Source organism: Stylophora pistillata, chromosome 2, assembly GCF_964205215.1.
Source record: "Stylophora pistillata chromosome 2, jaStyPist1.2, whole genome shotgun sequence".
Lineage (NCBI taxonomy): Eukaryota > Metazoa > Cnidaria > Anthozoa > Scleractinia > Pocilloporidae > Stylophora > Stylophora pistillata.
This window is the reverse complement of record NC_142520.1, coordinates 7909606-7921896: the sequence shown is the minus strand read 5'-3', so window position 1 is coordinate 7921896 and position 12291 is coordinate 7909606. Positions and strand designations below refer to the sequence as shown.

General features: G+C 37.1%; 2 protein-coding genes across 13 annotated transcripts in view; one reads left to right on the top strand and one right to left on the bottom strand.

Moving 5' to 3' along the window:
- The window catches only part of LOC148736918 (uncharacterized), a 700731-nt gene that overhangs the window by 231371 nt on the left and 457069 nt on the right, over nucleotides 1-12291 (top strand). The gene's annotated exons all lie outside the window — the stretch shown is intronic.
- Nucleotides 1778-5056, bottom strand: LOC148736941 (adhesion G protein-coupled receptor D1-like). The gene is made up of 5 exons (XM_088750767.1): nucleotides 4696-5056; nucleotides 4500-4582; nucleotides 4157-4277; nucleotides 3801-3842; nucleotides 1778-3693 (listed from the first exon to the last, which is right to left on the bottom strand). Exons 2-5 carry the CDS (start codon nucleotides 4544-4546, stop codon nucleotides 3544-3546), a joined length of 360 nt encoding a protein of 119 aa, XP_088606893.1. The 5' UTR covers nucleotides 4547-4582; nucleotides 4696-5056; the 3' UTR covers nucleotides 1778-3543.

Genomic DNA, 12291 nt, shown 5'->3' with positions numbered 1-12291 from the left:
AAACAAAGATTGCCATCGCGAATTCAGAAAGCTCTATCGATTTTCCTATCGTTTTTTACAAGTAAAGAATGGATGAAAGCGATTTCCTTTTTAAAAACCTTCGGAACACTGATATATTTTTTATTCGTGCGTGATCACATAATAAAATGCCGTTTTGCATTAAGGATGCAGTACTTGGCCTTCGAGGGTAGTTTCTTTCAATTTCTTTCTCTTTTTCTGCGGGGATCCCACGTGCACTTCGCGTGGAATATTGTCAACCTCTTTTCGTTTGGTTGTCACGTGACTGACCGAGTGTACGTACGTAAGTACGTACGTGCCTAAGGGAGGGGTGATTCAGGCGAGTCTTGGCAAATGTACATATATGTTAGCATTAATATTACGAACTTGGGAGCTCCGCTTTTAGGCTTGGCTAAATCTATATATTATCTCAACAACGCATTAATATTTTAACTATGGTATCCTTGGAAAAGTTTGGTATAATGTTGAAACGCACGCTGGTTATTAACAAAAACGTGTTTTCGAACTGAACTCTTTAGCCCTCCGAAGTGTTAATAGTCGATCATAACATGTCAACATAAATGACTCCTAAAAAGTTACTAGCGGAAAAAATTCCTGGTCCTTGGATTTCTTTAATAACAACTGCATGTAAATCAAGGCGGTAAAATTCATAAGATTGAGATTTTTCCTCAATTACTGCGAACGGCAAACGTGAAGTTGTGAAGTTTCAATTCGAAGAGAGTTGTTTTGCAGTATGTCATTTACAGCAAATTGTTCGTCTTGCTCTCAAAGCGTAACTCACGTACTCTTTTTAAATTAACCCACCGTATATAAAGGGGGAGGGGTGGGGAGGGGGTGAGGGTTGGGAGAGAGGTAAACCTCGTCTCTCCTATTTCTGCTCTAAAACCCCAAGAAATTGCACTCCCTTTTAATGATCTTTTAAGCCAGACTGATGCAAATTTGCAGCTGTCTCAGGTTAAAGTTGTGTCCTTTTATATATTTATAGTAAACTAAACGCTTTCCTTTACCTTCATTGCGTTTTGAATGATCGCTTCCATTGTATTTTAGTGAAGCGCTAATTTTAATTCAAAGCCATCGAAACATTTGCGACGATAGAGAGTGCTACGTACCTCAGGATGAGAAAAAATTAAGTTTGAAAAAAACCTGGCTGAAGGGTAAAGATCTATTTCATTCCTTTGATTTTAGTTATTTGGTACACTATTTATCTTCACCAAGTATTGATTAATTTATTCATTATTAACATGATTTTTTGCTATGGCAATAGGAAGATGAGATGCTGTTTGCTGTTCGACCAGTAGTTTTATGTTTTGTTGAGGTTTCTCAACACGTACAATCAAAATGACTTCATCCGTGTTATACAGTGGAATTCCGATTTCTCGAACCTCCGGGGGAAACGCAAATTGGTTCGAGAAATCGGAGGTTCGAGAAATCGGGGGTTCGAGAAATCGGGGGTGAAATTACAAGTGAAGCAAATCCAAGCGAAACAAGGTTTGGTTCGAAATATGGGGAGATTCGAGAAACCGAGGGTTCGAGAAATCGGGATTCCACTGTACAAGCAAAAAAGATGTCGCGCAAGAAAAAAGAATTGAGAATGGAAAACATTAAAACATTAGAATGCGTGTTAAAATCAAGTCCAACACTAAGTATATGCAAAGAAGTCCAACACTACATGTTACAAGGTTTACTAACATGTCCCGTATATTGTAGGTTAATATAAGTTAAACAGAAAAAATTAATTAATCATTAGCTAATTAAAATGATGCGAAAGACTCGCTGCTTTCAAAATAAGCTTGCTGCTTAAACGTACGATAGGGTAAAATTATTTATTTTTCATCAAAATAAGGTAATTGCACCTTACCAAGAGCTTAAACAGCACTAAAGGCTGATGACTCTGAAGAGCTAGCTTACCATCGATTACATTAGTATCACACAAACGAATACTGTTTTTTGCGAACGATGATTGTCTCGTGAATAGCCGCAAGTACTATTCAACTAACCTTCTATAAATAGCTGTTACCTCCTTGTGGAGGATGTAGGCAAATATCTAGCACCTCTTATTCTCAGCCTGCTTGATCCAGTTAATTAAGCTGAGCGTTTTTTCAGTTCAAATTGTATAGAAAATTTGGGAAAATTCATCACCTGACGAGGAAATTCGGGGTTAAATTGCACGCGAAAAACAATACCGTACGAATCGGGAAGCGATGAGTGCGATATGGGTTTTCGAGTGCAATTTAACGCGGAATTCACGAGTCAGGTGATGAATTTTCCTTGGATCGCATCATTGAATAAAAATAGGAAAACAAGAAAACAGCAATAATTTTATTTGTTTTTTATCCTGGGCGCGCGCTACAGAAAGCCATTTCGAAGTCAACAGTCAGAACTGTCATTGCGTTAGCGAATAGTAAGCAAGGTCAGTGTGCACGTTTGAACCTCTGTAATCTTTTACTTGAACCTGCTTTTTATATTCGTTTTCAAAATTTTTAAACAAGCTTCACACCATCAAAGGATAATGATGGTATTTCGCTGAATTTATAAGCCGTTTATTTTTAAAATCTCTTTTTCAAATTTCCAAACAATTTACTCGAGAAGGAAAATAATTTACACCTTTTACCTCAGGTGGCAAAACTGAAATGGAGTATGCAAGCGAAAGCACTGAGAGTTTAAAATCGCGATTGATCTAAGGTAGTACCTTGAAGTGTAAATACGTGTATTGATTGATATCTTCTACCTTTGAAAACAAAGAAGTGTTTCATGAGAAGTCCAAAAACTTCGATCTTTTTATCTGTAAAACTTCACTACAGACAACTGCCATTAGCAGTTATCGTTGGGATAAACATTTGACTGAAATTTGATGGAAATATTCACTGGAGAGTTGTTGAACGATACATTGATGAACAGCTTACCTAGACCTCTCGCTGTTAGACCATCACTGCCGTTATTCATAGCTTTTTATGTTATTTATGTTATTTATTTATTTTATGTTATTTATTTATTTTTTTATGTTATTTATGTTATTCTCATCTACTGGTGGAAGTGCAAGGTTGTTGACACAATGCAAATTTCTCGCAAAGATAGTAAGTACGATTGAAAAGCCACCCAACTTGCTTGACATCCTTCGTTGTTTTACAAGAAGATTATGGCTGTAGGTGGCTACTGAACCCGGGTTGACGCGACCTGTTAGCTCGGAGATTGTTTTTTCTGGGCCAAGTTCACAACATTTTCTCGCTTTCGCGTTGTCGCGAGCGAAAGAGGTTTTCGTGCCCCTCCAAGAATTTAAAGTTCAGTTCAAAACAGGGAAGAACCTCAGGCTCACTTTGAAAAACGCTTTTTTGTTTTTGGCTCTTTAAAAGGTGAGAATGGTTTTGAAAACGCTTTACACTGACTTAGTAACAAGACTTAGTAACAATTTGACGATAGTTGTTATGCTTACGTAGATGTGAAACAATATCACTTAGCATCGTTTTTAACTCGCAATTCCACGCTAAATACCTCGCTTCCTTAACCAATCAGAATGCGAGATTGTATTCAATGATGCGATTCATTATAAGACTGCAGTTTAACCGCCTTTACACCGCCAATATCACTCAGACTAACCTGTGAGCTCTTCCTTGTGGAGTTACCATTTTTTGTAAGTGGAAAAACGGTGCTCACTTTTCTTTTGAACCGCTCTCTAATCTGCAAATAGACGAGGAAAGTAATCAGAAAAAAAGCACTTAAATGTTTATTCAAGCTTTCAATCAAATTATCCATACTACATGTCTTTTTTTCCATCTCGAACTTACCTGGCTGTTTCGCGCACAGTGAAGAGCGAAAATCAGGAAACCCTGAAAAAGGGAGGATCGTTTTCAAGATCATAATATGCAATTGAACTTTACTATATTAAACTTTTTTTCTCAAATATCTTAGATAATTCCAATTCGATTTGAACAGTGGACAAGAATAGCCACCCAGTGGCTGAAAAGAAAAGAATGTTACCCGTTCATTGACTTTTTTTTTCATTTTTTGCTTTATCCTCTGAGGTTTATTTTTTCATAATTCTTTGGCTAATGTTATCTGACCATGGCGACAATATTTGAACATGAAGTAATAAAGACACTCGGATGACTCTAAATATGAAATAAGAGGATTGAACACTAACCTGAGAAGAGTTGAGGATGGTGAAAATGTAAACGAAAGCTTTGTGTAACGGTGATAGGAGACCAAATAACCACGTGGCACCCAGTAAGGGAATCATCACCACGCATGCCCTAATGCCAATTCTGAAGGCGGATAAAAAGGTAAAATATGGGGTTTTTAAAATTAAATTCCATTTTTCCTCAAAATAATTTCTGGTTGTCAGAAATCCTTATGCTTTACTGACATCAACTAACAACTGAGGAAGATGGGTGAATATCATTAAAAATCTAATTCAGAATTTGATTTTGTTAAAATCTCAGACTGAAACTGTCTTTTTTTATCATATTGTTAAAACTCTATCTCACCGAATTTGCTGAATTTGCTTGTCTCCTATTGGCTGCATTCTGGTCATCTCCCTTATCACTCGTGCGAGAATCAAAATGTTGATCTAAAGGAGAGGATTTAAATATAGTTTTGTATTTAGTATTGCTGTTGAACACAAATTCTTAAACCAGAATCACAAATACCAATGCCAAAAGAAAATAAATATCCGAAACTTACAACTTCAATAATAATCACAAATACAACAAATATCCAGATCAAATTTTTAGTTGAGGATATCCAACAGCTAAAGAAAAAAAGACAAAGGAAAAAGAGAGACAGTACTGCTGGATTGCAGGTTCACAATATTCCCAACCACTCATGCGTCTGAAAGTGATATTCACACATAGAAACTGTGGGTCGGAGGCTAGCCTAAAGGGACGAAGAAAATATGATAAGGAAATATAGGTCAAATTAATTAAGACGATGATGAAGAGGGGAAAAATAAACAAATAAAACGAAGCAATAGTCAATACTTGAACAAGTAGACCTAAAAAAAAAAAAACAGGAATATTGAGGAGAAAGAAACTGAACATTTTATGCCTCTTACTATTTATCACAGGTATAATTTTGTATCCCATCCTTTTTAGCAGCGATGCTCAATGAAATGGCTACCATAATGACTGGCAAACCTATTATGAAATATTTACGTTAATAATTATGATACAGTCTGGTGGCAAAATAATCCCCAACAATGTATGATGAGTACTACTGTAGAACCAGAATACCCCATGACATGATGTGATAGACATGCAACTTTGTTTTAATGTTGGAAACTTTCACAACAAACAGGTAGAGATAAAGTCCCTCCACCAGCATCCACCAGAAAGCAGCCATCAGGAAATACTGCATAAGAGCTGCTACTGTGACACAAATAGCCCGCAATAGCAAAGGGGTAAAGACCAAAAATTTAATTTGTCTTTTTCAAGTTTCCTTCAAGGATGATGTATTTGAATAAATTCCACGAACAGTGGAGAGCCTCTTACCATATTTTCTGTAGCGTTTATTCCAGCCAGAAAGATCATTTTGTCCAGCTCCAAGGGAAAGAGGAAGACTAAGTCGTATTTGAGATAGAGGCTGTCGTTGTCGGACATCACTTTTGCAAATGAAATAAAATATTAATGTTAATATGAATTCAGACGCTAAGCAAAGCAAAAGAAAAAGCTCCACGGAAACCAATAAAAACGCAAAGGAAGGGCAATGCCAAAGAAATCTAGTAATCATAAAAGAATGACCAACAAACCAACGCATGAGCACCGTAAATCAAACGCACTATGAATAATGACTCATGAATTTTGCAACATACAAAGTGTACAAAGTTCCAAGGAAATTGTAAAGAACATCGTCCACAATTTATTGTTGTTTTTATCTCTAAAGATGTTTTCAAGCGACTGAAAGTGAAGTACGGTTGACAGTCTCTTCGTATGCTTCAAACCTTTGAGTGATGTGATCTCTTTTTGCACGTACAGACCTAATTTATCTAACATGGTCAAATTGATCCAATAATATAGATCGCTGAGTGTTTAGAAACTGTACTTACGTAAAGGAAAAATACAAAGCCATCGTCAAAAGCATTCCGATGACAGAAAGGCTTAATCCTACATAGGTGATGATCTCCAGAATATCTAAGTCCTTAGTGGAGAGCTGTAGCAAAAGTTAAAATGAACAACAGATCAATTGACACAACAAACTTATTACTACTCAGGATGCAAAATACAACAAAAAGAAAAAAAAAATACTTCTGGGCCACCGCTAAAATCGACTAAGACAGCAAAATGAGTCAAATGACTGCATCTGCAAACTGTGTCTTCTGCTTTGCTTATCCATGAATCTGTATGACAGCCGTTCCCTGAGAACTCATCTAGACTGAATTTTTGAATAAAAATTCGGAGTTTCAAACTTCAATTAGAGTGTCAACTCCCTTGGAATTGATATTTAACGACTAAAGTTAGCAGTTAAGCGATTTATGTCTTCAAAAATACTATAGTTGTAGTCAGGCATAATAATAAATAAAATTTTCGTTGCCACTGACTAAAAAACTTTGTGTCAGGACGTTTCGGTTAAAATACGATAACCTTCTTCAGCAATCAAATGGCTACGAAAGCAAATGAATGCTTTAAAAAGTCACTTGGGATTGCCAAGGGCCTTGTAAATGTCAGGAATGTAAATGTGTTCATTAATGGCATTCGGTTCACAAATTGAATGCCACGCGTCTAAAAATAATCTATTCGACCATTGGGAACAGCGATCAATGATCTTGACGTCCTCAAGGTCAAAATCATGATTGTATTTTATACAGTGTTGGGTTGATAAAGAATTTCTATCTCCCGTGAAAATCGCTCTCTTGTGTTCTCTAATCCCGGATCTTAAGGCTCTTGATGTTTGACCAAAATAAACTTTGTCACAATCTTTACAACTGATTTTATAGATCACTCCTGTCGATAAGTCTTTACTAAATTTGTCTTTAGGTTTTTTTTAAAAAAGGAGCCAACGGTCGTTACGGGTTTGTGAGCAACATTGATATTGGATTGATTTAAAGTTTTTGCAGTTTTTTTCTGAAATTCCTTGAAGATATGGCTGGGTGACAAAACCTCTGTTGGTTTGAGACTGATTTGTAGACCCAGTGGTGCTTTGGCAGCTTCTAATAAATTGTTCGGTGTAACCATTGATCTTCAGGGCGTCGACCACGTGTTGTATTTCGGATTATCTGTCTGCGTCGGTAGAAGGGATGTTCTTTGCTCTGTCGAGAAGGGTTCTAGCTACTGAGCGTTTGTTTTGAGAAGGGTGGTGAGAGTTGAATTGAAGGTATTTATCAGTGTGTGTGGTTTTCCTGTACACGCTAGTTTTTACAGCTCCATCGGGATTCCTGGTTGTCATGGTGTCCAGATATGCAATGGATCCGTCTTTTTCTTCTTCCACAGTAAATTTGATGTGTTGATTAATTGAGTTAAGGTGGGAGAGGAACTCTGTAAGATGTTCACGAACGATGCAGACATGGCTATCGTCAACATATCTATACCACCACTTAGCAGGGTGGGGTGTGGCGACTAAAGCTCTCTCGTCGCTGTGTTCCATAACCAAATTTGCCAAAATTGCGCTCATAGGTGAGCCCATTGGGCAGCCAAATACTTGTTTGTAGAAAGTGCCATCAAGGACGAAGTAGTTGTTATCAAGTACAAATTCAAGAAAATTCATGATGCTGTCAAAAGACATGGTTGTTCTTTCCGAGGTGGTCGGATCAGTTTGAAGTTTGTTTTTAGTCACCTCGAACGCCAAAGCTGTTGGTATAGATGTGAAGAGGGATACCACATCGAAAGATAACATAGTTTCCCGCGTGGTGATGTTACAAACCGAGACTTTTTTTCACAAAATCGCAGCTGTTCGTACCAGTGTACTTGTTGTTTCGTAAAGGGCTCAGGATAGAAGCTAGATGTTTAGACACTTGGTAAGTAGGACAGTTGATAGAGCTGGTGATGGGTCGTAGCGGAGAATTCAAAAGACATTTAACATCAGAAATAGACAAATCAAGGTTGAAAATAATTCTCGCTGCTTTCGGATGTATCGATTCCAAAGAGGAAAAAACATCTCTTCCAAAGTATTTACAGGTAGATACTTCATTGGTTTTATTGCTTTAACCTTTTGCACAAAATAATCTCTGACTAGAGAAACATGTTCAGACTATTAAATCCAAAATGGTCCAATGAAAGGATATTCCTAATTAGCAATGCTTCAGTTTTGATTGGATGTATTGTGAGTTGATTATTTTTGCTCCAATTTAGCAATTGTCAACCATAATGTTACGTGCCATAAAAAAATACATCTACACTCTCACTAGAAAAGATAAGGTAGTGTCATCAGCATAAAGATAGACATCTCCAATATGAATATGAATATTACCGATGAAGCAATGAGAGATTGCATGCATTTTAGAAAGAGAAATGAAATCATAACGTATTATTCAGAAAAGGCCGTTATCAGTTTTGCTCTCGAACTGGTGGTGGTGCGTGTATTGGTAGTGTAAGTATCGAATCGATTTTGACGTATCCCTGGCTCTGCGACAAATTGCGGGAATCAGATATTTCAAATTAACTAGAGTACTATTTTGGTGACGATGTATTGGGCGCTCTACGATTTATCGTTGTGACGACGTAACGCCAGGACGAAATTTACTATGCATTTTAATTTACCATCGATCTATCGATCATAAAAACTCAGGCACCGCGCTGTAGTTGCCGGAGGGACCTTTCTGGTAATACATCTAAGCAATTATAATAATGCAATTCTATCATAGAATTCTACAGATCAGGGATTATCTTCTCAACTTTTTGAGATCACGAGTTCTATGTGAAGCTTTTAATGGTTTTGACCATCGACCGTTAAAGGGTCAGAAAACTGAAGACAAGATAAACATGAGGGGTAGGGGTTGGGAAGGGAAAATGTGGGTCAAGAAGCTTGAGGGCAGCTAAATGCAAAACCTGGCGTGCGGAACATATAACTCAGTAATACGTAACTTGGTAACAATGCACGTGATACACGGTTATCATTTAAGGATATATCTGAACACAGTTGAAAGGGTTTTAGAGTACAGTGGTATATAATGCTGCCTCTGAGATTAGAGCCGGAGCACTCTCCATGTCATGGGAGACAGGAAAGTGAAGTCGAAGATGGAGTATATTGCGGTGCGTCAGGTTTTGATTTCTAAATTGTCGACCACCGATCGAACACTCCATGAGGACGATCTGTGACGTATTCACCAGATGCTTTTTAGATGACAGCAATATACGTGGCATCAGCAAGAGCGAAAAACCTACACCGCGAGTGCACCGAGCAACCGTTACACGCTTTCAGCCCAGGGTGCATTGCGCTCTATTCGCGGGAAACTCGAAGTGGCAGCTAGAACCTTCTTTGGAAATTTTTTTGTGCCAGATCTATTAAAAAGTGCGTTTGAAAAAATGTGGAGATTCACTTTAAATTTTTAATTATTCATTCATTTACTTTTCTAATAATATACATGAAAAAATGTCTCAGTTTTGATTAGTTAAGATGAATGCAGTTTTCAGTTAATTCAGTGCAGAAGAGAGTTAATTCAGGGCAAAGAAAGAAACAAACCAGACATTCTGATTGGTCAGAAAGATTGATAAATGTCAAGGTCACTTGCCGGGTTTGAATAAATAATTTTTGCACGCGCGCTTTTCTTCTGCGTAGTTATATATGAGAGGCTACCTCGTATTTTTTCAAGTATATTATTAATACATAGTCACCTAATTTTCTCGTGCAATTTGGAATAAATAAGAAGTCCGAATATACGAATCAAAAGTAAACATTTGACATAAATCAATCATAAACTTACTGAATCGATAAACATCACAAATGTCACAAAAATCCAGATCAGCTTATTAGTCGAAGACAACCAGCAACTTGAGAAAAGGAAAGAAAAACGAGCAGCGAAAGAATATTTCCTGCCAATGAAACGGTACCTCTTTCAAACAGTCTGCAATCCCTGGCAGAAGCTAATCAGTTCCTTACTATTTATTACTTACTATTTATCATTTGGAGTCCTTCTTTTCCAGAAGCAATGCCCAGTGAAGTGCAAATTATGACGATAGGAAGGCCTTCAAATAGAGAGAAAGAAGAATGCAGTGTATGTCGGGGAATCATGTGCCAAATAAGGCGGTAAATATTCATAAATACCCATGACATGACGTGATACATGTGCATCTTGGTGTTGATATTGTACACCTTTACAACAAACAGGTAGAGATAAATCCCCTCGACCAGCATCCAACAGAAAGCGGCCACCAGGAAATACTTCATAAGAGCTGCTGCTGTGATACAGGCAGCCTGCAAGAAAGCAAGCAAGGACACAAAAGTACATTCTCCAGCTGCGAAAAAAGACAATTTCATCAGTGAATGTGGGAACATGCAACTTACCATGTTTTCTGGGGTGTTTATCCCAGCGAGAAAGATCATTTGTCCAGCTCCAAGGGACACAGAAAGACTTAAACGCATTTGTGACAGAGGTTGATGAACATCTCTGACATGGAACAAAAGTAAAGGAAAAAAAAGCGAAGAGGAGAGCAAGACAAATCAGTGATAATAATCAAAAGAAACTTTAAAGTCAAGGGAAAAACAAATATACAATAAACACAAAATATGCAAACAAATGAATCAGATATTCAACATTCCCTGCGTATTTGGTTACAATGAAGTTGGAAGGAATGCTACTGCTATCTCCTAGTCATGTTTATTTTTTAAATGCCTGTTATGAATTAAAGGAATTAAAAGTAGATGAGCTATATTGTCACTGATATTATGTGGTACTTGTCCCTCATCAAACTTTTTGTAGATTGGCTACCAAAGCTTAGATCTACTTGGTCTCAGTGCGACGAAAAAGACATGAAAAATCCCATGAAAAACCTGTGAAAAATTTTAAAATTCATGACCTATGAAATGTTGTGTAAGGTGACCTAGAAGCCATGACATACCCATGAAAATGGCATTTCATGGCCTTTCCAGAGGCACTGAAAAACCCATGAATTTCATGTCAAAAAAGTTCATGGTGTTAAAATTCATGAGGTTTTAATGGGTTGCAGCAAATCATGACCCATGAATATCCTGTGAGTATGTAAAAAATTCATTGACCCTGAAAATTTTCCCTGAATTTTCATGGCCTCTCCATGGTATTTTCATGGCACAGGAAAGTTATAGTGACACGAACTCAACCGGGGCCACCCAACATTTTTTAGCCAATCACAAGACGAGTTTAGAACAAAAAAATTGAAGTTCGCTCATCAGCGGATCAATCACTATAAGGGTCAAATTTCACTGTTCGTTTGACTAGATCAGATGTGAAGGTATGCGAAAGCTTATAGTTTTTCTAAAGCAAAAAAAAAAATTTTTCATTTCTATTACGGTAAAGGTGAATAAATATTTACCGAATGGCGGCCGGTAATTTCGAAGACTAAACTGACTAAAGTTAAATTTACCAAATTGCGGCCGACATCACTTTATACAATATATTCTCCGAAACACGGCCTGGAATGCCGAAGGCGAGAGCTTATGTAATTTACTGAATATTGCGGCCGCCAATTTTGAACACGAAACGGGCTCGATCAATGTATATAAATATAAAAAAAAAAATATAAATAAAAAAATAAAAAAAATATATAAATTCAAATGTAAGCTGTCAAGCAGCAATTTCATGTTATACTATTTGTTTTTGTTGATTCTGCAAATAGAGATTCAAAGATTTCAACTCAATTTTGACTTAACACTCTTGGTAGTGAAAGGCTTAATTACAGTTGATTTCTTAATTAAATCTTGTTGTAACTGTAACAATAAATTGTAATAAAGTTATCATAAACTGCAGACTAAGCAGCTGTTTGTCTTTTTTTGCTAGGCTGGCAGCTTGTCAAACGTGACTAAAATAATCCTGAAACCTTCAGCTTACTGATAGATTTACTTCATTGTAAAGTGTAAGCTTAAGAAATTGTGGAATGCAAGTGACCGATTCGATTCTCAGTTTTGATCACGTACGGAATATTGCAATTTGTACTCACCACAAGCTTTCAAAATCGTAGCTTTATAAATGCCGCTTGACCAGTGTGCCGGCATAGTTAGTAGAGGGAGCTGGTTAGAGCTCCCTCTTCTAACTATGGTGCCGGCCAGTCGATATGTGAACTGTTGTCCCTTCTTTTCACTCCACGGTGCTATCGACTTGCTTTTCATTTACACCACTCACGCTGTTCTCGTTTTCCTATTGAACAACGGTAAAAC

Coding starts and splice junctions, on each gene's coding strand:
- LOC148736941 (XM_088750767.1), bottom strand. CDS start 4,546: ATGACCAGAATGCAGCCAATAGGAGACAAGCAAATTCAGCAAATTCG. Junction 4,278..4,499: donor AAGCAAATTCAGCAAATTCG/GTGAGATAGAGT, acceptor ATCCGCCTTCAG/AATTGGCATTAGGGCATGCG. Junction 3,843..4,156: donor CCATCCTCAACTCTTCTCAG/GTTAGTGTTCAA, acceptor TCCCTTTTTCAG/GGTTTCCTGATTTTCGCTCT.